Genomic DNA, 26,278 nt, shown 5'->3' with positions numbered 1-26,278 from the left:
AATAGTGATATTTGTTGATAATTATGTTAATAATAATATCATTAATAATAAATGATATGTTTATAATAATACTTATTTTAATAATGACAATGAATAAATAATAGTAATCATAATTTTATTATAAATTATAATATTGATATTAATATTGATAACAATAATACTAGTAATACTAATATAACAATTTAAATGTAGCACATTATATTGAAAGTAATAATATAACTAATACTGATATTAATATTAATATTAATATCAATATTAATAATAGTAATAATGTAACAACTATATTATATGATTTTACATATTTAGTTATAATTAAATCGTATTATATTTCAAGTTATTATAGCTATTTTAATTATCAAGTTTTGTTTATCATGTCAGAAATATCAATTCATATTGAGAATTGACTTAAAATAAGTCGATTTTTTTTTCCGGGTTGTCACAAAATGCATATGTATATGTGTATATCATATATAGAGACTAGATACATGAGATATGTGATGGTCAGTGGAAACAAAACAAAAAGAAAACAGTGAGCACTAGTAGAAAGTTTCCTCAAGTTGTTTGATGATTGAATCTATCGTGTTTATATAATATAAACATATATATATATATATATATATATATATATATATATATATATATATATATATATATAGTAGAAAGTTTCCTCAAGTTGTTTGATGATTGAATCTATCGTGTTTATATAATATAAACATATATATATATATATATATATATATATATATATATATATATATATATATATATAATAATCATAACATAAAGTAAACGTGTTTATGCAATAATCATAATATAGTAAGTTCAATTCAATTATCATCTATAATTGTATGAGATTAGCAAACGAACAAGAAAGAAAAAGAGATTTCAAAATCTCACTTTTTCTTTTTAAAAGGAGACAGCTACTTCCTTGATATTTTCCTATGGACAGTTTTTCACGGACTGTGTATCGTGCACTATTTGAAATCAGTGGCGGATAAAAGTCTTCAGAAAATTCTCAAAATTTTAAATTAACTTTATTTATTTATTTCAGTCATTATGGTATAAAATTCAGTCATTAACTATTAAATAAAAATTACATCAACTGTCCCTCTCAATTCTGGGTAAAATATAAAAAGTGTTAAAATTTAATAACTAGATCCTAAATACATTTTTAGTAAGTCTAAAATTTATAGAACTCATTTTCGGATCACCGTTCATTTTAAAATCCTATAAGTTTGAATTTAACTTGTTTACTATCCATCGAATGGCGATTGAGTGTTACTGACGATTACAAAATAAATTCGAAACTATATATACTTTGTTCAATATACTTTATTTATATATACACAAATTTATGTTAATAATTAATTTTATTATTTCTTATATTATTTTGCTTATTTATTTCTAATAATTAAGTCGTATATTATTTCCAATTATTTTTTCAAATTATTATATATATTTATATATTTAAATATATATGTATCTATTTACAAATAGTTGTTCGTGAATCGTCGAGAACAGTCGAAGGGTAATTGCATATATGAAACAGTTCAAAGTTTTTGAGACTCAACTTAACTGACTTCGCTTATCATGTCGAAATAATATAAAAATTAAGTTTAAATTTGGTCGGAAATTTCCGGGTCGTCACAAATTCGAGCGTAAACCATCACGGAAAGTTTGACTGTATGTACTTGTACATTTTGGTGTAGTTAATTAATCTATTTATAGTATTTGAGGAGTGCGTGATGGTTGAGAGCAATATATATGTGATGAATTGGTGATAAGAATGAAATGAGAGGGAAATAGTGATGTGACGCTAATGTGGCAATGCATTAATCTTAAGAGGCGTGGCATTGTTGTGAATGCTCTTAAAAAGAAAATGAATGCGAAAGGGTTAAAAAAAGGAAAATAACTGAAATAAAAGAGTAGACCGGAAACTGCTTATTGTAGCCCTTAGTTTCACATTTAAACATGTCATATATAGTTTAATAATTTTTTATTTAAAATTCAAAATTACAATTACTAAATACTAAAATCAAATTTAAGTATGTACTATAATTAATTCAACTAAGTATATAAAGTTAAATATATTAAGTTTAAACGTAGCTTTAAATGTTATATATTTTACATTTTTTGAAATTTAAAGATTGCTACTTTAATGAATAATTTATATTTGTGGAGTAACAAACTAGACACATTATTTTTTTTCTTCTAGAAATCAAGCAATTTCCCTTCGATTATGTGATATTTATGACTGTCATTGACGCCGGCTTCCCGCTCTTCTCATTGCATTAATACGCTCTAATTACTTAGGCTCTTTCCATTTTGATCACCATATCGTAAAGAAATTTCGATTTTCAATGTCTCTCCGTCGAGGTTTGAACTTCGCATGATGAGAAGTCCTTCGCAATTCACATCTTCCCGTCCATCAAAGAAAGTTAAGCGGAGCGGACAATGAGTTGGAGGACACTGCAGAACCACTTGATTGATCCATATGCGCTATTCTCTAATTGAAGAAAGTTGTCTCAGTCTCAGTGTGGTTGATCATTCGAAAAGACCAGCCACGCTCGATGTAGGCTATTCCTCTACGACCTACATGTTCTATGATCAATTTAAGGAAAGCTGGTTCTGCCACAAATATGAAATACAACGGTAACAAATATAGTTTAGAAAATATGGATAATATGAAAGATATAGATACTGTGTATAGTTTCAGACCAACCATGGTAACTATGGATCTTCGGACTTTGACTTTGACGCTTAATAATAACATTTCTTCAAAAAGTTAGACAACAATTTCTAGTCATCACTAATCACATTTGCAAGTGAGGCCACATGCTATGGCTCGCCACCCACCCCTTGTTAACATTGTTAACCTCTCACAACCATTAGCAGCAAAATGTTAAAGGGTCCGCCAGCCAATGCTGCAACAGCTCTCACGGACGAAAAAGTGGGCCCCACATCGAATTTTTAAATTTATATTTATCTTTTAAGTTTTAAATGGAGTGTATGATAGTGAGTGTTTAGTGAAAGGAATATGAAAAGAATGTTAAAGAGTTTGTGCTAATGTGACGCTAATGTGACAGAGAACATGTATGTTAAATAACTGAACGATAGCAAGTGGCATGAGGTTTAACCATTGTTTATCTTAAACAAATACGGAGTAGTACTCCGTAATACTCCTCAAAGTTCATTTTTGTATTTTATTTAAGGTCTAGCACTAGTAAATAGAATCTAAATTTATAGTGTATTCCACGTCAGTTTTGTCGTCAACACTTCAATTTTCTTCTCCATTTCCACTTCTTTGTCCTTTTCTCCTTTTTCGTACTAATTTTTTTTCCCACTATACAACTCTCTGCATTATTTTATAGACATATAGATACATCGATATACATATTGATATTGATTGATATAGATAGATATATAAAGCGTTTTTGCTCCTGCTGTATGTTATTGTACCAATAATCTTCTGCAATGACCTCAACTTCCAATAAAACGGCGCCTCTTCTCCGCCGTGAAGCTACCTCCTCTGGCGCCACCTCCACCGATGTCGTACCGGACTGGACCACCGATCCTTCCGTCGGAGATCAGATTCGCCACCGTGGCACCGCCGCTTCCGTCGATAACCTAACTCGTCCCGTCGTTACGCAACCTTCCACTGCCGCCACTGCAGCTAAAGGTAGTTAGCTAATTGTTAACCAAACTGATTTCAGTTATATTTTTACTTATGATTTCCGATTTGTTAGTACTTAATTTTTTTCTAGCACCTGCACGTGACTATATGAGTTTGAAAACCTAAATACATATGATATCCGTTTTATTGTGAATTAGTTTATGCTAGCACTTGCTGATTGCCTGATAGCAACCTACATATTTTTAGATTCATGGATATTGTTATGTTATGATGTGTAGTTACTGATGGTGATTATTGGAGTGATGCAATAGATTCAAACAAATTAGCTGATTGTGCGTACTACTTGATATGCCCTACGAACTTTGTTTGACCACAGGACATCCACATAATGTGAGAAATAGTTGAATACTATCGTATGTGTTGTTGATGATGTATTGTTGGAGGTTTTATTGAGATTTCGTGTAGGGTAAAATAATCGATAGCCGGATAAATCACTGAATCGTGGTATCACTTTCCGAAAGTAATTATTCGACCCTTATTGCCTGGGTTACACGAATATCACTTTGGGATAAGACAGAGATTAGTTCTTGTTATTGGCAGTAAACAAGAACTCTTTTGCATAAGAGTATTAAGGTGTTTTTCGTATATCTTATTCTCATAAATGATAGTCTCTATTTATAGGCACCCAAAAACAAGTATTATTCCACGATGGAGATGTTTCACTAACTAATTTCGTTTTCAAATCTAAAACAAATCCTTTACATAAAGTTGTTTGTTTTATTTCAAACATCCTAATCAAGGAAATCGTTTTCAAATCTAAAACAAATCATTTACATAAAGTTGTTTGTTTTATTTCAAACATCCAAATCAAGGAAATCGTTTTCAAATCTAAAACAAATCCTTTACATAAAGTTGTTTGTTTTATTTCAAACATCCAAATCAAGGAAATCGTTTTCAAATCTAAAACAAATCCTTTACATAAAGTTGTTTGTTTTATTTCAAACATCCAAATCAAGGAAATCGTTTTCAAATCTAAAACAAATCCTTTACATAAAGTTGTTTGTTTTATTTCAAACATCCAAATCAAGGAAATCGTTTTCAAATCTAAAACAAATCCTTTATATAAAGTTGTTTGTTTTATTTCCAACAACCAAATCAAGGAAATCTAGATTAAATCCTTTTCATAAAGTTGTTTGTTTTATTTCCACCTAGTGCAAGAATAATACTTCCGTAATCACTCAAATTTGTGATAATGGAAAACCATTTTCGGGTCCGGGCAATCTATCACTTAATGGGTGTACACTCCGTACCTCCTAACCCATTTACAAGTATAGATTAAATCCCTCAATTACACTAAATTTCTAACAATCCTCCCCAATTTAGTGCAATTCGTTTCATGAGAATTAAACAAATTAAAACAAAAACTCATGCATAAATGAAAATATCTTGAAGATTGAATTTTCACCTTAGTACATTACACATTCCAAATATTCGAGAATCAGGGTGTTCTAAGAATTGAACCCTTCAACCCATTTTGAATAACTGAAAATAACATACACATAAGTTTTCAAATACTCTAAAGCTATCCTGACACTTTACAAGCCATGTGTCCATATCCTTTCATGAATGTATCCAAAGCTAAAAGTCCAAGCTTTGTTGAAGCGGCAAAACTTCACATTCACATAGGTAGTTCACTTCAGTCATGCACCTGCTCTTGCACTTTTTCAAATGAACTATTAAGAAGCTAGACTTCAACCTGACCTTCAGCAGGTCCGAGTACATACCTTACCTTGGGATGATATAAAATTTATGTACTCCAAATTTCTAAGTATAAGCCTTCCGCATTGAATTCAACTTCTAATTTTCATCAGAAGGGAATTGGGTATCTTATAATTAGAAATTTATGTGGACTTTAAACCCATCCCCACAGCAGACTTGTCAACCAAGTCTCTTGCCAATCCCTTCGTCAAGTGATCAGCTAAATTCTGTTGTGACCTTACGAACACTATAGAAATCACCCCATTCATGATGAGTTCACGAATCATACTATGTCTGACACCTAAGTGTCTAGACTTTCCATTGTACATCTGGCTATAAGCTTTTGCCAATGTCGCAGCACTATCACAATGGATAGACATGGGTGCTATAGGTTTAGGCCATAATGGTATCTCATGGATCAAGTTTCTAAGCCATTCTGCTTCTTTACCAGCAGCAGCTAAAGCAACAAACTCAGATTCCATCGTTGAGTTGGTAATACATGTCTGCTTTTTAGAAGCCCATGAAATAGCACCTCCCCCAAGCAAGAACACCCAACCACTCGTTGAAGAATGATCTTCAATATTGGTTATCCAACTCGCATCAGAATATCCTTCTATTACAGAAGGAAATCCACTGTAAGATAAACTATATGCCATAGTTTTCTTTAAATACTTCAGTACCCGCCTAATTGCTTGCCAGTGATGAGTACTAGGATTACTAGTATATCTACTCAGTTTTCCCACAGCAAAAGCAATATCTGGCCTTGTACATGTCATGGCGTACATCAAACAGCCAATCACCTGAGAATACTCAAGTTGTGATACAGCTTTACCTTGGTTAGGCATAAGCTTCTCACTTGGATCAACAGGTGTACTCACAGGAGTACATTCAAAGCAATTAAACTTTCTCAACACCTTCTCAATATAATGAGATTGAGAAATTAAAATTCCTTTGCTTTCACGTTTGATCCTAATACCAAGGATAACGTCAGCCTCCCCCATATCTTTCATGGAGAACTTTGATGACAAAAATTCTTTTGTTAAATCAACTTGACTTTGGTCAGTCCCAAAGATTAACATGTCATCAACATATAGACAAATTATAACTCCTTTACCAGAATCATCAAATTTGCTATACACACATTTATCTGCTTGGTTCAATCTAAAACCACTAGATAAAACTACTTCATCAAACTTCTGATGCCATTGCTTAGGTGCTTGTTTCAAACCATATAAGGACTTCACAAGTTTGCACACCTTGCTTTCATTTCCTGGCATGACAAAGCCCTGAGGTTGGTTCATATAAACCTCCTCATCCAAATCACCATTCAAGAATGCTGTCTTCACATCCATCTGGTGAATAACCAGATTGTGAATTGTAGCCAAAGCAATCAGCAGTCTAATGGTAGTGATACGTGCCACAGGAGCATAAGTATCAAAATAGTCAATTCCAGACTTTTGTCTAAAGCCTTGAATGACTAACCTTGCCTTGAACTTTTCAATAGTTCCATCCACCTTCATCTTCTTTTTGAAGATCCATTTGCAACCCAAAGGTTTGCAACCGGGAGGTAGATCAGCTAACACCCAAGTGTTATTGCCCATGATGGAATCCATCTCATCATTAATTGCCTCTTTCCAGAATGCAACATCCTGAGACCTCATTGCTTCATCATATGTTTTAGGATCATCATCAACATTGAAACAATATGAATATTGGGTAGAAACATCATCCCTAGAACCTTCAACTAAGTATAGTTGAAAATCTGGTCCGAATGATTTAGGTTTCCTTTCTCTTTTGCTTTTCCGAAGCTCAAGTGACTGATCAACAGCCTTTTCAGAGACTTCATCATTACAATCCTTATTGATTCCATTGTTACTTGGAATCATATCCTTTGGTCTAGGTATAGATGAAAATCGATTTTCATCAAAGATTGCATCCCTTGAATCAATCACAGAATTGATTGAGACAAATTCATTAGGCTCTATTACATAGAACCTATATGCCTTGGAATGTTCAACATATCCAATAAAAATGCAATCTATACCTCTTTCACCTAAACTTTTCTTTTTGGGATCAGGCAGTCTTACAACCGCCCTACAACCCCATACACGAAGATAATTCAAGTTAGGTTTCCTTTTATTCCAAAGTTCATAAGGTGTAATCTTGTTTCTTTTGTTAGGAACTCTATTAAGCAAATAACAAGCTGTTAACATAGCTTCCCCCCAAAATCCTTCACTTAAACCCGAATAGGATAACATGGAATTAACCATTTCCTTAAGGACCCTATTCTTCCTTTCAGATATACCATTTTGTTGTGGAGTATAAGGAGCTGTGGTCTCATGGATAATACCAACGGATTGGAAATACGATTGGTCAATGTATTCACCTCCCCTATCTGTTCTAAGTCTTTTAATCAAAGCCTTTTGTTGTAATTCTACTTCAGTTTTAAATATTTTAAATTTATCTAATGCTTCATCCTTAGTATGTAACAAATAAACATAGCAAAATCTAGAAGCATCATCAATAAAAGTCACAAAATATTTCTTGTTTCCTAAAGTAGGAGTAGCATGCAAATCACATAAATCACTATGTATTAATTCCAAAATTTCAGTATCACGATGTACATTTTGAAATGGTTTCTTAGTGATCTTTGTTAACATACACGTTTTACACTTTTCATTGTTCATGTCAAAAACCGGTATTAATCCATCTTTAGACATATCTTGCATTCTTTTAAAGTGTATATGTCCTAGTCTAGCATGCCAAAGTGTAGAATTATTTATGCTAGAAGTAGATATAAAAGCAAAATTAACATTCAAGTGATTAATGTTAAGTCTAAACATTCTATTGCATAAATAACCAAAACCAACAAACATACCATGTTTTGACAAAACAAACTTATCAGATTCAATCACTTGTTTATAACCACAACAATTTAACACACTACTGGAAACTAAATTTTTTCTTATTTGTGGTACATGCAAAACATCAAACAAACAAATAGTTTTTCCAGAACTAAAACACAAATCCACACTTCCACGTCCATGAACAGAGGCTGTTGACTCATTTCCCATATGAAGAATTGATCCATCAGTCACGGACTCGTAAGTCTTGAACCAAAATCTATCCTTGCATACATGGGTGGTGGCTCCCGAGTCAACCCACCACGCGACATCATCATCCTGCACAAAATAAGCCTCAGATATATATGAAACATAATAATTCTTATTTGAATTATTAAATATATTCTGACCTTTCGAGTTGTGGTTGTTTAAACCATTTCCCGAACCGCTTGTGCTAGATCCTTTGGCATTATTATTACCAAAAATAACCTTGCAATCCTTTTTTATGTGTCCAGTTTTACCACACTTCCAACAAGTCAATTTAGACTTCTTGTTCGGATTAGCCTTGTTATAACCTCGATGTTTACGTTTGCCCTTTTTGTCATTATTACTAGTGAACTTTTTATGTTCCACCATATTGACAACAGACGTACCAGCAACTTCGTTGCTCTTTGGCTTGTCATTATCCTGCAACCTGAGGGATTCCTCAATACGCAGATGACTACCCAACTCAACAAGAGTTAACTCCTCCTTCTTATGTTTCAAAGAATGTTTAAATTCTTTCCAAGATGGAGGTAGTTTATCAATTATGCTTGAGACTTGAATAGACTCATCCATGTTCATCTTATGTTGTGTGAATTGACCAAGTATACGAATGAGCTCATTGTATTGTTCCAAGACCGGTCTAGAATCGACCATCTTGTAATTATTAAAATTACTAACAAGGAACTTTTTACTAGAAGCATCCTCAGACATATACTTGGTTTCTAAACAGTCCCATAGTTCTTTAGAAGATTCAACATTTAGGTAAATATCAAAAAGGGAATCAGCCATACCATTGAGGATTAAACCTCTAGCGATGTAGTCATCGTTCTCCCACTTGCACCTTTTCCGAATTTGTTCAATAGTGGCATCATCACCATGATCTTCAGGAATTGGTGTGCTGAGTACGTACACCACACTCATGCTGCTCAGAAAGAAGTGCATCTTCTTTTGCCATCTCCTAAAATCAATTCCCTCAAACTTATCAAGTTTGGAGAAATTCGCCGTCATGTGTTTCATCGTAGCCGCCATCGATTATAACGAATAATTACTTTCGATTGTTGGAGGTTTTATTGAGATTTCGTGTAGGGTAAAATAATCGATAGCCGGATAAATCACTGAATCGTGGTATCACTTTCCGAAAGTAATTATTCGACCCTTATTGCCTGGGTTACACGAATATCACTTTGGGATAAGACAGAGATTAGTTCTTGTTATTGGCAGTAAACAAGAACTCTTTTGCATAAGAGTATTAAGGTGTTTTTCGTATATCTTATTCTCATAAATGATAGTCTCTATTTATAGGCACCCAAAAACAAGTATTATTCCACGATGGAGATGTTTCACTAACTAATTTCGTTTTCAAATCTAAAACAAATCCTTTACATAAAGTTGTTTGTTTTATTTCAAACATCCTAATCAAGGAAATCGTTTTCAAATCTAAAACAAATCCTTTACATAAAGTTGTTTGTTTTATTTCAAACATCCAAATCAAGGAAATCGTTTTCAAATCTAAAACAAATCCTTTACATAAAGTTGTTTGTTTTATTTCAAACATCCAAATCAAGGAAATCGTTTTCAAATCTAAAACAAATCCTTTACATAAAGTTGTTTGTTTTATTTCAAACATCCAAATCAAGGAAATCGTTTTCAAATCTAAAACAAATCCTTTATATAAAGTTGTTTGTTTTATTTCCAACAACCAAATCAAGGAAATCTAGATTAAATCCTTTTCATAAAGTTGTTTGTTTTATTTCCACCTAGTGCAAGAATAATACTTCCGTAATCACTCAAATTTGTGATAATGGAAAACCATTTTCGGGTCCGGGCAATCTATCACTTAATGGGTGTACACTCCGTACCTCCTAACCCATTTACAAGTATAGATTAAATCCCTCAATTACACTAAATTTCTAACAGAATATGGCAATTTAATGTCATGAAATCACTGATTTGTTTATAGGTGTATACATCTATGTTATACAATTAATTCAATAATTAATAATTAATATTGTTGAATATGGTAACACAATGTGAGATAAGAGTAAATTTGAATATCAAAGAATTATATATTTATGATAATGTGAAATATGTGCCACCAATCGATGATTAATTTCTTAATATGTTAGTGAATTATATATATACATGTATATAATATCATCTGAAACCTATGGCTTCTCATTTATTTTGGAACACAGACACTGAGATAATGCAGTTATTTAGTGTTCATGGAATGGAATGGGATGTAAGGTGTTGAATTGAAATTGATGTTCAGTTAATAAATTATAATATGAAAAATGGTTTTATTAATTACCAGATATCAGCTCTGTGCCATAGTTGATCGATTTATATAGAAAATTCACTTTTCTAAGGTCTTATGAACACGGCGTTATGTATTTAGTTGACTGAAACTTGTGTATGTAGGGACTGGGCCAACGAGTATGGTCAAGGCACAGACTCGCCATCCATTGGATCCATTAGCTTCTGCTGAAATCTCCATAGCTGTGGCAACTGTTAGGGCTGCTGGTGCAACACCAGAGGTTGATTTAATCATGCATTCCTAACTTTTAATCATATATAGTTTATAGATGTGTGCAACATAATAAAGAATCTTAAATTGACATTTTAGGTAAGAGATAGCATGCGATTTATTGAGGTTGTACTTGTGGAGCCATCAAAAAGTGTGGTTGCATTAGCGGATGCGTATTTTTTTCCACCTTTTCAACCATCATTGTTACCCAGGACAAAGGGAGGACCTATAATCCCAACAAAACTTCCACCACGACAAGCTAGACTTATTGTTTACAACAAGAAGTCAAATGAAACAAGCATATGGATTGTTGAGTTATCAGAAGTTCATGCTTTAACTCGAGGTGGACATCATAGAGGCAAGGTCATTTCATCCAAAGTAGTTCCTGATGTACAACCACCTATGGTATGGAACTTTGTCTTAAACCATATTTTTTCTCTATGAATTTCCGTAAGTACTGAGAAATTCGTCGATGTTTATTGTTTATTACTCCTGCCGTCCCAAAATAACTGTTCTGTTTGACTTTTCAAAGTCTTTCTTTTAAAATTGACTTAAAATATTTATATTTGTGCTATATAATATTTGATGAAAATTATGTAAATGGATTCGGTTTTAAAATGTGTTTTCATTGGTATAACTTTTATCAAATATTATATTACACAAACAAAAATATTTAGAGTCAAAGTTGTACACGAAAGACTTAAAAAGTCAAAGCGAACAGTAATTTTGGGACGGTGGGAGTAAATAAAAATGGATTCGGGCTCAAATAATGGTTGCCTTTTTTGATTATGCTAGAAAGATTACAATCTAACTTGCATTACTATTTCACACAATATTTCATTTCATATGTTACGAGTCCATCCTTTTTATCTTTATTCTATTCCAATATTGTTCCCGTTTTTTATGTTAGGATGCTGTAGAATATGCCGAATGTGAAGCCATTGTAAAGGACTTCCCACCATTTCGGGAGGCCATGAAAAGGAGGGGTATAGAAGATATGGACCTTGTGATGGTAGATCCCTGGTATGTCTTTACATGTCTTTTAAAAAAAAAAAAAAAATAACATAAAAAAAACTTGCTAGTAGTATTGTATCCCGAGGTGTAAATTCTTGATTTTGTGTTCCAGGTGTGTCGGATATCATAGTGAAGCTGATGCTCCTAACCGTAGACTTGCAAAACCACTTATATTCTGTCGAACCGAAAGTGACTGTCCAATGGAAAACGGTTATGCTCGTCCAGTTGAAGGAATAGATGTGTTAGTTGATATGCAAAATATGGTGGTGATCGAGTTTAAAGACCGTAAACTTGTTCCTTTACCACCAGCTGATCCATTAAGAAATTACACAGCTGGTGAAACAAGAGGAGGTGTTGATCGAAGTGATGTTAAACCACTTAACATTGTTCAACCTGATGGCCCAAGTTTTCGTGTTAATGACCATTTTGTCCAATGGCAGAAGGTATTAATTATTAATTACAGTTTTGTTTACAAACTTGATAATTTGGTGTTAACTTTTGTTTTGCTTTTTTTTATTATGTGGCAGTGGAATTTTCGTATTGGGTTTACGCCAAGGGAGGGTTTGGTAATTTATTCTATAGCGTATGTTGACGGTAGCCGAGGCCGTAGGCCCGTAGCTCACAGGTTAAGCTTTGTTGAAATGGTGGTTCCATATGGTGACCCTAATGATCCTCATTACAGGAAGAATGCATTTGATGCAGGGGAAGATGGACTAGGTAAAAATGCCCATTCTCTTAAAAAGGTAAAGCAACATATGACTTCGTAGATTGTTGGTTATGTTTCAGCATCATATTCTATTTTTAATAAAATCTTTGAGCGCACTAATAATTTTTAAGAAATTACCTGACCCACCCTTGTTAGTTGTTAATACCTGGCAAACGGTTTAGGTTGGGTCGGTTTAGGTAACGAGTCAAAACAGTTTTGGGTTGAAATGGGTCATGGGTCAAACAAGTCTGATTTTTAAGCAGGTCCAAATGGGACGGGTTAGGTAATGGGTTAAATCGGGTTATGGGTCAAATGGGTCCAAACGGGTCATCTACTTTTAAATTCGACTTTTACATTTATGATTACGTTATACGTTTATTATTACGTTTTACGTTTATATTTACGGTTTATATATATAAGAAAATATTAATAATTAATAATTAATGATTAATGATATAACCATGATTACTTTCTTAAATGTTTGACGATTGAAACTTGTTATGCTCGACTCATTTGACCCATTCACAAGAACCATTACTACTTATTGAGCTCGAGGAATTGATACCCATTGGACCTATCCTTTAAATTTGGTATAGGACCCAATACGTTGGAAGGAAACCCATTGGACCTTTTTTTAAGTTTTGTTTTACATTACCATGCCTAATTTCTCTCAAGACTTAAATGACCCGAAAGCTTGACCCAATTGACCCAATTTTGAGAGTATGAGTCTCAATTGCCATGTATAGTTGTTACCACTTTCTTATAATAACTCCAGAACATCTAAGTCGAAAAGATATGATATTTTACGTATGTTTATGTTCAGGGTTGTGATTGTTTGGGCTATGTCAAGTATTTTGATGCTCACTTAACAAATTTCACTGGGGGTGTTGAAACAATTGAAGATTGCATATGCTTGCATGAAGAAGATCATGGAATTTTATGGAAGCATCAAGACTGGAGAACAGGTTTAGCTGAAGTACGTCGATCAAGAAGACTAGTAGTCTCCTTTATATGTACTGTCGCCAACTATGAATACGGATTCTATTGGTATTTTTATCAGGCAAGTTTTTACCATGAATCTTTATTAAATTTTCCTGTCCTTCCAAGATATTATTAAATGTAGGAATAATTAAAAATTAATTTAAATACAGGATGGAAAAATAGAAGCTGAGGTGAAGTTAACCGGGATTTTAAGCTTAGGAGCATTACAACCCGGTGAAGTTAGAAAATATGGGACTATGATTGCTCCTGGACTCTACGCCCCTGTTCACCAACACTTTTTTGTTGCTCGTATGGATATGTCTGTCGACTGTAAACCTGGTGAATCTCACAATCAGGTCAACACTTAGTTTTTTTTGTGCTACCGTTTACTACCTCTGCATTTGATATACTTCATTGTATATTTCACTCTTGAAGCAGAGTCATTAATACATAAAATCTGTTAATTTACAGGTGGTTGAATTGGATGTTAAAGTTGAAGGCCCGGGAGATGCAAATGTGCACAATAACGCGTTTTATGCTGAAGAAACACTGTTGAAATCTGAACTCGAAGCCATCCGTGATTGTAATTCTTCAACCGCCCGTCATTGGATTGTAAGTATTTCCAACACTTAAAAAAGCCATAATTTCATTCTTGTCAAGTTTTGATATTTATGTTGCTACTCGTTACCCTTCAGCTTTCATTCAGTTAAAGCTAATGCTAGTTGACCATTGACCATATGGTTTAACGAATGTGCCGTTTATTTTTTTCAAAGAACTTGATACATGAATGATGCAACTTCCATGATACAGATCAGGAACACAAGGACTGTAAACCGAACTGGTCAGTTGACAGGCTACAAGCTAGTACCTGGATCAAATTGTTTACCATTAGGTGGTGCAGAAGCCAAGTTTCTGAGAAGGGCTGCTTTTTTGATGCATAATCTGTGGGTCACACCATATGAACCGGACGAGATGTTTCCTGGTGGGGAGTTTCCTAATCAAAATCCTCGAGTTGGTGAGGGATTGGCTACATGGGTTAAGAAGAATCGATCTCTTGAAGAAACTGACCTCGTTCTTTGGTATACATATAGTTTGTTATCATTTATGTTTAAATAAGAGGTGGAAAATAGGACATGTTGGGTTGGGTAACACGTCCATGAGTTTCTTTTTTTTTTTTTTGTCAAATTTAGTAATTTTTTTCTATGAGTTGAAACGGGTCAAGTTGATATGAATAGCTTCCTACCCAAATTTTATCTTATTTTAGCATGTCCGTTACGGCTCTAGTTATTGAGTCGACATCAAGTGCCGATTTATTGGCAACTTGACTGACTCTTAGAGCCTAAATTAAATTTCAGGCAGGATTTTAAACCCATGGAAATTTGATTTTACCATTTTCATGGCGTCTCAATTTTATTTTTAGTTTTATTTAATTTTATTTCCTACTTGTTGGCCGGAGGTCCACTCGGAAGCAATCTCTCTATCCGTCGAATAGAGAGTGGGATGACTTTTTCTACTTTTGAGAGTGTTTTTCACTCTGGGTGGAGAAATGACTTGTCTTTATTCTCGGAATAGGGGAAGGATTGTCTACATCTCACCTCCTCATACACCACTTGTGTGGTATTGGGTTTTGTTGTTGTTGTTGTTTAGCATGTCCGTGAGCCGAGTATAAGTATAAAAGGTTATTTTAATCTACTTATTTGAGTATAATGATTGAAAAGGTGGCAACATGGTGGGTTGGCTTACACCCGAAGTGGGTTAAGGTCAAAATAGTGAAGTCAAAACGGGCCAAGTTGACTCGAAAAAAGTTTTTGCACAAGTAATTGAATTATAAATAGTTAGTTTGTCAAATCCGATAATTTTCTATATTTTTCAGTAATTATTTTTTTTTAAAATTTAATATTTAAAGTGATCTATGCGGTTTTATGAACTAAAAAATAAACTTAGGATAACTTTTTGTGTTTGACCTACTTGACCCGTTTCATTTGAAGTTTTTTCTTACCTATTTGCGTATTTGAGATAAAGTATTACTTGGGTCAACCAATTATACATGTAGATTATCTAAGATTGCTACTTCTAATTAAGTATGCCATCTTTCGTTGAAATGTCGGCGCTCACAGGTATGTATTTGGAATAACACACGTTCCTCGACTGGAAGATTGGCCCGTCATGCCAGTAGAACACATTGGATTCCGTCTCGTGGTAATAATAATTGCTCATTTTCTTATATTTGTAATTTTGTATCTGTATGATAATAACTCATTATTATCGGAACGTTTAACAAAAATGGTCATGATGATTAATCTTGGTACATCGGTTTGCAGCCCCATGGGTTCTTCAACTGCTCGCCAGCAGTGGATGTTCCTCCAAGTTCATCGGCTGACATGGAACTGAAGGAAAACGGATTGGTTGATAAGGCATGTCATACTGGTCTAGTGTCCAAGATGTAAAGCAAACAAAAACCAATATCACCAAGTAAGTTACTCTGGATGCTTATAAAGTTTGCATTTGATTTGTACTTCTAATCTTATTATGCTTTCTGGGGTTCATTCGAATCTACCCATATATAAGAAAGACATGTTAATTAATGACAACATTTAGATGTATGGAGCAATAATTTAGTACTGTTAAACCTCTTCAGCTCCTAAAACATAATGCACCTTAAATATTGTTTACTTATGCTCTACTCTAGATGGTTTTTATCTTGTATTGTGCCCAATACCAAGTTATCAACCTTAATTTATACATTAAGATTCTATAAGGTAGCTTTATACACTTTTGTGTATTATTACTGATGCATTGATAAAACTACACTGAATAAAAAAAATATGGTTGACAAAATGATAAAAAGTTGGGTTTGATGTGGTAGCAGTTTGCCAGTTACCAGGGAGTATACATCTTTTGGTTCTCAGATAACATGCAACTTTTGATCCGGCATTTTTACTTCTTAGATTGTCGGTATCATGTCCAAGTATTTGTAAATTTAACTTAACAACAATGAATAGATTGAATTTTTATTTATTTAATTTTTTTTTTGATCAGTAGAAGAAGAAATTAAATACGGGTATATAGGGTACCCCATCTTATCTAATTCATTAAAGTAACTTTTTTTCTATTTAGCAAGTTGTGATTTATCGGTCAGGACTTTGTAGAGACTAATTGGTCAACTCCAAGACTGGTCGAATGTTAACTAGCTTTAAATTTAAATATATTTTTTTTTTTTTACTGATTTGACCAAACAAATCCAAGACTAGTTATTGAAATTGATAATCACAAAAACTCACACAATATAACTGATTGCCAAGAATTGATCTCTTATCTGTTAATGAAAAAAACTACGCTTTATATAGGAGAGCCATACATGAAAGTTAAACGTAAACAAACTAAAAGATCGGAACTGATTCAATCCTATTTTTACGAACTCCACAAATGGAGTAATTATTCAAACTACCAAAATAAACTCAAGTTTGTTGAGACCCATTCAATTAGCACGTGCTTATCAAATCCTTCCCCAAACTAAAAATGTCAGAGACATTTTAGTTTGTCTCATTCATTGCTTTTACAGCCATCATCCTTCTTAACTTGCAGAATGCATCAAACTTAAGAGGCTTAGTCATGATATCTGCAACTTGCTCCTGAGTTCCACAATAGACCAGGTCTATTTCTCCATTCTTCACGAGCTCTCGAAGAAAATGAAAACTGACCTTGATGTGCTTTGTCCTACCATGAAATATAGGATTCTTAGATAGCTTGATTGAAGAGCTATTATCACAGTTGATAGTAACAACATCAAACTGATCTTGATTAAACGCCCTTAAAATTTCTTTCATCCAAATGCTCTGACATGCACATGTTGACGCTGCTACATACTCCGCTTCAGTGGATGATAAAGTTACAATAGGTTGTTTTTTTGAGCTCCAAGCAACAGCTGCACCAGTCATCATAAACACATTTCTAGAAGTGCTCCTACTATCGTCAAAGTCTCCAGCAAAATCACTATCAGTGAAGCCTTCAAGCGTTTCATATCCTTCATTTTTTTTGTAGTACAACCCAAATTTACAGTGCCTTTGATGTAACGTATTATACATTTAACAGCCACCAAGTGAGCTTCTTTTAAAGATGCCATAAACCTGCTTAAAAAACACACTGCAAACATAATATCGGGTCGAGTTGCAGTTAGATACATTAAGCTTCCGATGTATTGTTTATACATCGAAGCATCCACTTCTCATCCTCCCTCTTCCTTCAATAATTTTGTGCCCGGTACCATTGGATTATTCACTGAGTTGCAGTCTGCCATTTTAAACTTTGTGAGTATATCCATTGCATACTTTCTTTGATTAACAAAGATACCATCTTCAACTTGATGAACCTAACTCCAAGAAAGTAGTGCATTTTACCCATGTCAGTCATCTCGAACTCGTGTATCATTGACTTCTTGAATTCTTCACATATCCCGAGATCACTTCCAGTAAAGATTAATTCATCGACATATAAACTTACAATGAGATACGTGCATTCATCCTCTTTTTTCGTGAAAAGCGTGTGCTCGTGACTGCATTTAACAAAGCCTTCTAGAGTAAAATATTCCTCAATCTTGCTATACCATGCCCTTGGCGCCTGCTTTAATCCATATCAAGCCTTTTTGAGCTTGTAAACCTTGTGTTCTTCACCTGCTTTAACATAACCTTCAGGTTGGTTAACATATACCGTTTCTCTTAACACGCCATGGAGGAAGGCACTTTTAACATCTAATTGAAATACACTCCAGCCCCTTTGAGCAGCAAAGGCTAGTAGCCTTCGAATTGTATCCCATCTTGCCACAGGTGCAAATACTTCTTCGTAATCAACACCATACTTTTGAGCATACCTTTTTGCCACAAGTCTTGCTTTGCACTTGTCCACTTTTCCTTCTTCATTCAACTTTGTTTTGTAGACCCATTTCACACCTATAGCAGTGAATCCTTTTGGTAAATTAACCAGTTCCCACGTATCATTTTTTTGAATGGCTGCAATTTCAGTGTCCATGGCAATCCTCCATTTTCGTTCTTTAACTGCTTCATGATAACAACTTGTGTCACTTTGAGCTGCATACATGACTAGGTGTTGTGTTTCTTCTTCATCATCTTCCGAAAGTCCTTCCTGCTTACAAAATATTGTAACCTTTTTTATGGAACTCTTCTTCTTTGTGATCTTTCGGCTTCATTATTCGCTAAAGAATTAGTGACTGTTATGGGAACAGTAGCAGCACCAGTGGTTGGCTCAGTAGCAATAGCAGTGGACTGATGTTGGATTTGATCACAATCACGGGACTCAACATTGCTTGTTTCTTCATTCCCACTGTCTTCATTAATCACCAAGTTTTCTTTGCCACTTTCTTCTTATTTCCTTCCCCAATTCCAACTTTGATGTTCATCAAATATGACATCTCTACTGATGACAACTTGCTGTAAATTAGGATCATACATCTTATAAGCTTTTGACTCTTCACTAACACCCAAGAAGATGCATTTTCGACTTCTTTCATCAAGCTTCACCCTCCTTTGACTTGGCACATGAACATATCCAATACACCCAAAAACTTTGAAGTAATTAACATTGGGCTTGCTGTTACTCCAACATTCTTGAGGTGTCTTATCTTTTACCGTGGATGTTAGACTTCTATTTAGTATGTGAACGGTCCACTTTGTTGCGTCAGCCCGGAACTTCTTTGGCATATTCTTCTCACTTAGCAAGCATCGAACCATATTCATTATAGTTCTATTTTTTCGTTCCGCCACACCGTTTTGCTGTGGTGTGTAGGCTGCTGTTAGTTGGCGCTTGACTCCATTTTCATCACAAAAATCATTGAATACTTGTGAATTCTCCACCTCGATCACTTCTTAAACATAATAATTTAGCATCTGTTTCATTCTCAACCATAGCCTTGAAGATCTTAAAGTAACCAAAAGCTTCATTTTTTTCGGTTAGAAAATATACCTGATCGATCCTGGATTCGTCTTCCTTACGGAATTGAATCTAGGATCGAGTGCAATGATATTATGATGGAGGATGGGATGTTTGATGATTATTTTGGGCCCCGATGATCGTCTTTCACTTTAGCAATCAAGTGATCAACCACCCCGACCCGGTCTTGATTGCCAATTAGCATGATTCATCTTAGCGCGATGTAAAAATCCCTTGGGCAAGATCACAAGTGGAAATCACAAAGGCCTGGGCAAATGGCTGAGAATCAACAACCTATAAATGAGAGACCAAGCTCCCTATTTATAGTATTCGAAATATCTGCGGTTTGCGGATTGCTTAACTATCCGCGGAAACTTAGCGGATTAAACCGCAGTCTTTTGTTAATGCGAAAACATAACTGCTGTGCTTATTTTCAGCGGATATTGCATAACTTTGGATTATAATTCGCGTAATTCTGCCTTTAGCTCTTGGCAAATAAAATATACATATACAATACTATGTATAATGATCAAGTCCCCCCAGTTTATTATGATACATCTCGCATAGCAGATGTATCATGATAAACTCTAAAAATAAAACCATGCTTCCTTAAAATATATTCGCAAGTGATTTTTAATAATTTTTACCATCGAATTATTACCGTTGATTTTATAAAGTTCAACGCATAATTACAACGGTAACTATCACAAAACTGTCAAATCAGAAACGCTGTAACGGCTAGAAAATTACCGTTTACACGTTGCGGTAATTTTAGCCGTTTAAAAGTAATCATTACTCCTTCGACTTCGTCGCCCTAACTACAATTATAAATAGCTGGATTACTCACATAAAAAACTTTACGCTTTCTCACTCAATTACGTGTTCAATCAAATTCATCCGTTCACACGCGTTGTTTGCAATTAATCAATTCAACCCTTAATACCTTCAATTCATCAGCCGTTTTACTTATCTTACTACAAATGGCATCTTCTTCGTCTGCCCATACTCATGGAGGTTTCGTTTCATATATGACGGAAGCGAAACTCCAAACCCTACAGCAGTGGTACCCTCCACTTGCTCAATTTGTTCCCACCGCACCTTCAGTGGAAGATCGAGCTAACGCTCCCCCTAAGGGGATGATTACTGTTTATGAGGCCGCCATCTCTCAAAGCAACCTACGCTTTCCACTTACTCAATTTTTTCGCAGTGTCTGCGAATATTACAAGATCGCTATTGCTCAACTTCATCCGAACGCGATTAACAAAATCGTGTTGTTTGAGATGTACTGTAATGCTATCAATAAACAACCGCTGCTTAATGTGTTTCGCTCATGCAATAGCCTTGTGCTATACGACGCGGGATGGTTCTCATTCCGCAGTAAGCTTGGCGTAATGACTTCGCCAAAAGACTCGATTGGCAACTGGCGCAGTTCTTTCTTTTTTATCAACAACACCGCTCATGTGGATAGCAGTATACCAAAAAAGTGGTGTACTGAACTTGATGGCACTCTTAATGACAGGGTTGCGCTTGACGATCTTGAAACTGACATTCTTAAAACAATCAAGGGTGCAGGCCTAATCCTGCGAACATACTCAAATATACCGTTGTACATTGGTAGGGTTTCGATCCAGTGGCCGTGGAGAGACTGCGATGCACTTTTAATCGACCAAATGAATAATGGTATTTCGCGTAAACTTTTCGCATTATATAATATATTTATTCTTGTCTTCGCATATCCTTATGCGCTTTGATTTTCGCAGTGATTGAGCTTGACCTAATCATGAGGTCAGCAGATATTAGCAGGATCAGACCTGCTCGCCGTTTAAAAAACGGCAACGGCGAGATTATCCCAATTGATGAACCAATCATCAACACGCTTTTCATTTCCGGCGGTGAAGACCGCGGTAAGCGGAAAGCCACCGAAAGTGCAACTACCCCGCGCAAAAGACGCATGCGCACTATATCTGAACAAGAAGCAAGTAAGCAATTGTTAATTTTCGCAATATTTGTTCATTACACACTTATTATTTCCGCACAGATTTGCTATATTTGCTTATCTGTTTGTAATTGTACTTTCAGATTTAACTGGTGAAGCTACACCGCTCTACAATATTACTGGGCATGAGGACTTACTCCGACGCAGAAGCGTCTAATCAGGAAGAAGAAGAAGAAGAAGAAGAAGATGCGGAAGAAGCCGAAGAGGCAGAAAAAGGCAATCGATTATACCGCAGGCTCTATAAATTCATTCCCAAAGAAACAGAAGATCAATACCGCAAGCTGACATATCCTCAAGCGGAAAGACAGCGACTGCACAATTGCTATAATGCAATTTGCCTAGCCGTTGACAACATTGAGCGTTTCACCGAAATTTCTGATGAATATGAAAAGCAAGTCAAAATTGCTAATGCTCATGAAAGAAAAGCGCAGAAGGTTGAGGCACAGCTCAAAAAGGGTGCAAAGGAAAACGCCAAACTTAAAAAGAGGGCGGAGAATGCCGAAAAAGAATTCGCTCAGCTTGTCAAGTATCTGCCGGAACTCGCGGACAAAGTGATGGATTCTAAACCTGTCACCGAGAAGTTCCGAGCGTACGCCCAAGCATCCAAACTCGCCACTCGCTGCGAGTGGTATGACCTGTTATGCAAACTCGGCGACCTCTCTCAACCCCTCCCTCAGATATGGCAAGTGAAATATGTGTCACAGTTGATGCCCGGGAAGCACTCGCGAGGGCAAAGAACGAGGTTGAGAAAGTCAGCATACCAGCCTTAGAGGAATTAAGTCAATGCGAGAGCATTACCTTTGCAGACATTAAAGCACTATGATGTTTTAGCAGAGTAGTATATAAAATAGCTTATATTTTTACAGGAAATACTATTAAATACGATACAATTTTACACAAGATATTTATTTATTTAGAGAATGGATATACTTAAACCTTGCTACAACACTTATAGGCAGTGTACCTAATCGTACAGTAGTGTAGTTTTTAGTAAGTCCGGTTCGTTCCACAGAGAATCTTTTTAAACAAAGCTTAACGCTATATTAGTTTACTTTTATAAAAATACAAATATATATATAAGTAATATTATTATTATAAAGGGGGGTTTTTACCTTTAATGACCGGTTTGTCGATTTTAAAACTTTAGTCGCAGTTAAAACCAAATATAAAATAATAAATATAAATACAAGACTTAAATTAAAGCGTAAAGTAAATAACAATAATGAAATTGCGATTAATAAAAATGCGATAAAATAAACTTACGATAATTAAAAGTGCAATTAAATACAATAACAATAAAAATGCGATAATTAGAAGTGCAATTAAATATAAAATAAAGGAAATTAAATATGAAATAAAAGAATTATGCTTATTTAAACTTCCGTTATCATGATGTTTGACGTGTTGATTTTAGTTTTATTGCCCATGGGTTAATTGTCCTTTGTCCTGGATTATTTAATATGTCCGTCTAGTTTTTGTCCATAACAGTCCATCAGTCATAAATATAAAGTGCGAGTGTCCTCGTCAAATTATCTTTATACCCGAAGTTAAATATTCCAACTAATTGGGGACTTAAACTGTAACAAGATTTTAATACTTTGTTTAATAATTACACCAGGATGTCGACTGAGTGTAACCCAAGGTTTTAATATTTTGTTATCAATTATACCAAGTGTCCTTGTACATAATTTCACCCCTGTTTTAATTATTCTAGTGACTATTAATCCATTCCCGTGTCCGGTTAAATGAACGATTATTCGTACATATAAATGCCCCGCCCATCGTGTCCGATTGAGTGTATATGGTAGTTTATAGGGACGCCCAATTGTAAATCTTTATATTAACATGAACAAACTATCATTTAGTTAAACAAATATAAAGCCCATTAATAGCCCATAGTCTAATTTCCACAAGTGTCGTTCTTTTGTCCAAACCTCAATTATGGTACAAAGCCCAATTACCCAATTTTAGTAATTAGCCCAACATCATGATTACTTCGGATTAAATAAGCATAATAATAACTTAGCTACGAGACATTAATGTAAAAAGGTTGAACATAACTTACAATGATTAAAAATAGCGTAGCGTTACACGGACAGAATTTCGACTTACACCCTTACAATATTCGCTAACATACCCTTATTATTAGAATTATAATTAAAATTAAAATTAAAATATAAATTATAAATATAAATATTACGTATGAATGGAGAGAAGAGAAAGATAGATGGATTTTGTGGTGCACCAAAGCTCGATTTTTATAGGCATGTGGGCTGGAACTGGGGCTCATGCGATCGCATGGATTTATGCCTTCCAGGCCATGCGATCGCATGGCCAGCTGGGGAGGCTCATATTTGGTTGTTTTCTTCTGCCGACGGTTTTATAAATAATATAATATATTAAATAATTATAAGAATTATTTAAATATTATATTATATTTATGTGCATAGTTGACTTGTAATTTTTAGTCCGTTGCGTCGAGCGTTGAGAGTTGACTCTGGTCCCGGTTCCGGATTTTCGAACGTACTTGCGTACAATTTAATATCTTGTACTTTTTGTTTTGAATCTTGTACTCTTGTAATTTTGAGACGTTTCTTATCAATAATTGGAACCTCATTGATTGTATTTTGTACTTTTGAGCTTTTTGGTCGTTTGCGTCTTCAATTCGTCGAATCTGTCTTTTGTCTTCACCTTTTATTATTTAAGCGAATATCACTTGTAAATAGGACAATTGTAACTAAAAGCTTGTCTTTCTTGAGGAATAATGCTATGAAATATATGTTTGTTTTTAGCATTATCACACTAGAGCTTTAAAATGTCTTAGTTAGATTTCAGATGTTTATTTCGCAATCCTTAATTGCGTTTTTTGTAATTATTCGCGCTTTTTCACGCTTTTTCACGCTTAATATTAGTAACATATTTCCATTCTGCAGTTGCAACTTATCTTATTTATATAGCGCTTTACTTTATCATCTATTCATAATTCAGACTTACCCTTTGCAATTTCCGCATTCGCTATTGTGCACATAACAAACACGTACTTTATGCGAAACAATCTTTTAATCATTATGAATCTTCTAAGTCCGACAAATCGATCCTTAGGCAAATTTAGCATTGCGAAGCATCTAAGCATTGGCAAGATCAAATACTTAGGAAATTTTATCCTTTCGCAATATTTACAATTTAACACAAGTGGGCAATTTCATCACTTGGTTTTTAACATATTAATTTGCAATGCATGCCTGCATTATTACAGTATTTAAGCAGGTCATGTTTAGCGAAGCCGTGCCATTTTACCTAAAGAATCCGCATAACAAACATTAACTTAGTGTTATAAAAAATAAGTAATTGTATTCTGCAAAATAAACACTACGCGTGGCCACACGCAGTGTTTTTGCTTTATATAGAAACAACTACGAACAATGAAATTAACTTTGCTTTATTCGTTACTTTTTCGCGATACGAAGTTCAGAATACAATCGTAGCATATCAAACATTGATCAAATTTTGACTAAACATATCATAACTTTTTTCTAATACAAATTTCCGCACTTATTCAGAGTGGACTGAATGCCCCTCAACACCCATGTTTTCACTTGCCATAATCATAGCGCAAAACGGCTACTTCCGCAGAAGTTAGCGTGCCAATTCCCTTATTAGCAGAAAATTTAACCATACCATGTATAGTAGAAGGGATAGCGCCAAACATGCGCAAAGCAGTGCGCCCAAGTATCATATTGAATCGCGACTGACTTCGCATTATATAAAGATTCAATAAAGCTTGTCGCCTTAACGACTCATCGCAATCATCAACTAGCTCAATTTGCAACTCCAACTGACCAATAGGCCAAGTTAACTCTCCTGAAAATTCTGCAAGTGAAACCGCAGTAGGTTTCATCAAAGCCTGAACATCTGCGGGCAATTTACTAAAACATTGTTCGTACATAACATCTACACTGCTACCAGTATCCACATGAACCTTCATAATCACTATGCCAGTATTTGCAATGCGACATGAAACCACCACTGGTTTGTCTACATTCGTAGTCAGATTTGTAGGTGGAAAAGTAATAGAAGGACATTTCCAGCTTGCAATCTGTTCAGATATTTGAAATACCAACATTTCGCCCTGCACTTCTACCACATTAATGACCTGAATTCCGCGCTGATTTTCTTTCTTACTTACCATTTTTACTCCGAGATTTTTCACCGCAGGAGCCTTTCGCTCAGCCATATTTGGTACATTTGGAGCATTAGCTTCTGCAGACATTATAATCGCATTCGCAGTACTTGTAGCACCTTGCGCGATTAAATGGTCCAACTTGCCTTGCTCATACGCCTCAGTGATTAGTTCCGCTAAGTCTCTACAGCGATTGGTGTCATGACCATAATCATCATGAAAGACACAAAACTTTGACCTATCCCGCCTGCTATTCTCCCCTAAGGGCTGCGGATCAGGAAAAGACTTAGCAACCCTTTCTTGTAACAAAATTTCCTTAGGCGTTTTTGTTAACATCTGAATGACATTGAAAGACTCATTGTTCCATTTTCGCGTAGAATAGCGATCTCGACGGCCATATCCATGGTTATCATTCTGACCTTGAAACCTATC

At 34.8% G+C, this 26,278-nt stretch overlaps 1 protein-coding gene across 1 annotated transcript; it reads left to right on the top strand.

Moving 5' to 3' along the window:
• Positions 1–3,394: 3,394 nt before the first annotated feature.
• Positions 3,395–16,703, top strand: LOC139861652 (diamine oxidase [copper-containing] 1, peroxisomal-like). Its single transcript, XM_071850113.1, has 12 exons — positions 3,395–3,679; positions 10,921–11,036; positions 11,126–11,431; positions 11,937–12,049; positions 12,153–12,483; positions 12,568–12,783; positions 13,570–13,806; positions 13,898–14,083; positions 14,199–14,339; positions 14,538–14,806; positions 15,845–15,926; positions 16,049–16,703. Exons 1-12 carry the CDS (start codon positions 3,475–3,477, stop codon positions 16,172–16,174), a joined length of 2,328 nt encoding a protein of 775 aa, XP_071706214.1. The 5' UTR covers positions 3,395–3,474; the 3' UTR covers positions 16,175–16,703.
• The last annotated feature ends 9,575 nt before the right edge of the window (positions 16,704–26,278 follow it).

Source organism: Rutidosis leptorrhynchoides, chromosome 8 (assembly GCF_046630445.1).
Source record: "Rutidosis leptorrhynchoides isolate AG116_Rl617_1_P2 chromosome 8, CSIRO_AGI_Rlap_v1, whole genome shotgun sequence".
Taxonomy (NCBI): Eukaryota; Viridiplantae; Streptophyta; class Magnoliopsida; order Asterales; family Asteraceae; genus Rutidosis; species Rutidosis leptorrhynchoides.
The sequence above is the reverse complement of the archived record's forward strand: the minus strand, read 5'-3'. Positions and strand labels throughout refer to the sequence as shown.